General features: G+C 45.1%; 1 protein-coding gene across 1 annotated transcript; it reads left to right on the top strand.

Moving 5' to 3' along the window:
• Positions 1 to 1,389: 1,389 nt before the first annotated feature.
• Positions 1,390 to 1,757, top strand: CYHR1 (cysteine and histidine rich 1; the record flags this gene model as incomplete). The annotated part of the gene is made up of 1 exon (XM_014311685.2): positions 1,390 to 1,757. A coding segment is annotated over one exon (368 nt), but the record flags the coding sequence as incomplete, so codon positions are not given.
• Positions 1,758 to 1,763: the final 6 nt, after the last annotated feature.

Below are 1,763 nucleotides of genomic sequence, written 5' to 3' on the forward strand. Positions count from 1 at the left end.
GAATTTTGGGAATTTTGGAGGATCCTGGTGGGAATTTTGGGAATAGGATCCATTGATCATTCCAGGGATTCTGTAGGATCACGGTGAGCCCTGTTAGGCTCCATTGATAATTTGGGGAATTTTGTGGGATAATGATGAATCCTTGTAGGATCTGGTGATAATTCTGGGAATTTTTTTAGGATCCCAGAGAATTCTTGTGGGATCCATTGATAATTTCAGGAATTTTGTAGGATAACGATGAATCCTTGTAGGATCAGGTGATAATTCGGGGAATTTTTTAGGCTCCTGAAGAATCCTTTTAGGATCCATTGATAATTCCAGGAATTTTGTAGGATCTTGGTGAAGCCACTTGGAAACTTGAGATAATTTGGGGAATTTTTTAGGCTCCTGAAGAATCCTTTTAGGATCCATTGATCATTCCAGGGATTCTGTAGGATCACGGTGAGCCCTGTTAGGCTCCATTGATAATTTGGGGAATTTTGTGGGATAATGATGAATCCTTGTAGGATCTGGTGATAATTCTGGGGATTTTTTTAGGATCCCAGAGAATTCTTGTGGGATCCATTGATAATTTCAGGAATTTTGTAGGATAACGATGAATCCTTGTAGGATCCGTTGATAATTTGGGGAATTTTTTAGGCTCCTGAAGAATCCTTTTAGGATCCATTGATAATTCTGGGAACTTTGTGGGATAACGATGAATCCTTGTAGGATCTGGTGATAATTCTGGGAATTTTTTTAGGATCCCGGAGAATCCTTGTGGGATCCATTGATAATTTCAGGAATTTTGTAGGATAACGATGAATCCTTGTAGGATCTGGTGATAATTTGGGGAATTTTTTAGGCTCCTGAAGAATCCTTTTAGGATCCATTGATTATTCCAGGAATTTTGTAGGATCCTGGTGAAGCCCTGTTACGATCTGATGATAATTCTGGGAATTTTGTGGGATAACGATGAATCCTTGTAGGATCCATTGATCATTCCAGGGATTTTGTAGGATCCTGGCGAATCCTTTTCGGATCCATTGATAATTCTGGGAATTTTGTAGGATAATGGTGAATTCTTGTAGGATCTGGTGATAATTCTGGGGATTTTTTAGGATCCTGAAGAATCCTTTTAGGGTCCATTGATAATTCCAGGAATTTTGTAGGATCCTTGCGAGTCCTTGTGGGATCCAGTCATCATTTGTGGAATTCTGTGGGATCACGGTGACCCCTGTTAGAATCCATTGACAATTTGTGGAATTTTAGGAGACGAAGATGAGATTCTTGTGGGATCTGACGACGGCTCCTGGAACCCTCCCAGACCCCAATGAATCCGTGGGGATCCAGTGACAATTCCTGCCTTTTTTCCCATCTGATTTTCCCCACCTTTTCCCCCCGCTTTCCGCAGAGGTGCAGTTCCGCCCGTACCGCACGGACGACTTCATCACGCGCCTGTACTACGAGACGCCGCGCCTGACCGTGCTCAACCAGACGTGGGTGCTGAAGGCGCGCGTCAACGACTCGGAGCGCAACCCCAACCTGTCCTGCAAGCGCACGCTGAGCTTCCAGCTGATCCTCAAGAGCAAGGTCAACTCCCCCATGGAGTGCTCCTTCCTCCTCCTCGAGGGGCCCTACGACGACGTCAAGATCAACCCGGTCATCTACCACTTCGTCTTCAGCAACGAGAGCAACGAGACCGACTACATGGCGCTGCCCATCGTCGACTCGGTGGAGTGCAACAAACTGCTGGCGGCCAAGAACATCAACCTGCGGCTTTT

This window comes from Geospiza fortis, unplaced genomic scaffold, assembly GCF_000277835.1.
Source record: "Geospiza fortis unplaced genomic scaffold, GeoFor_1.0 scaffold7279, whole genome shotgun sequence".
NCBI lineage: Eukaryota > Metazoa > Chordata > Aves > Passeriformes > Thraupidae > Geospiza > Geospiza fortis.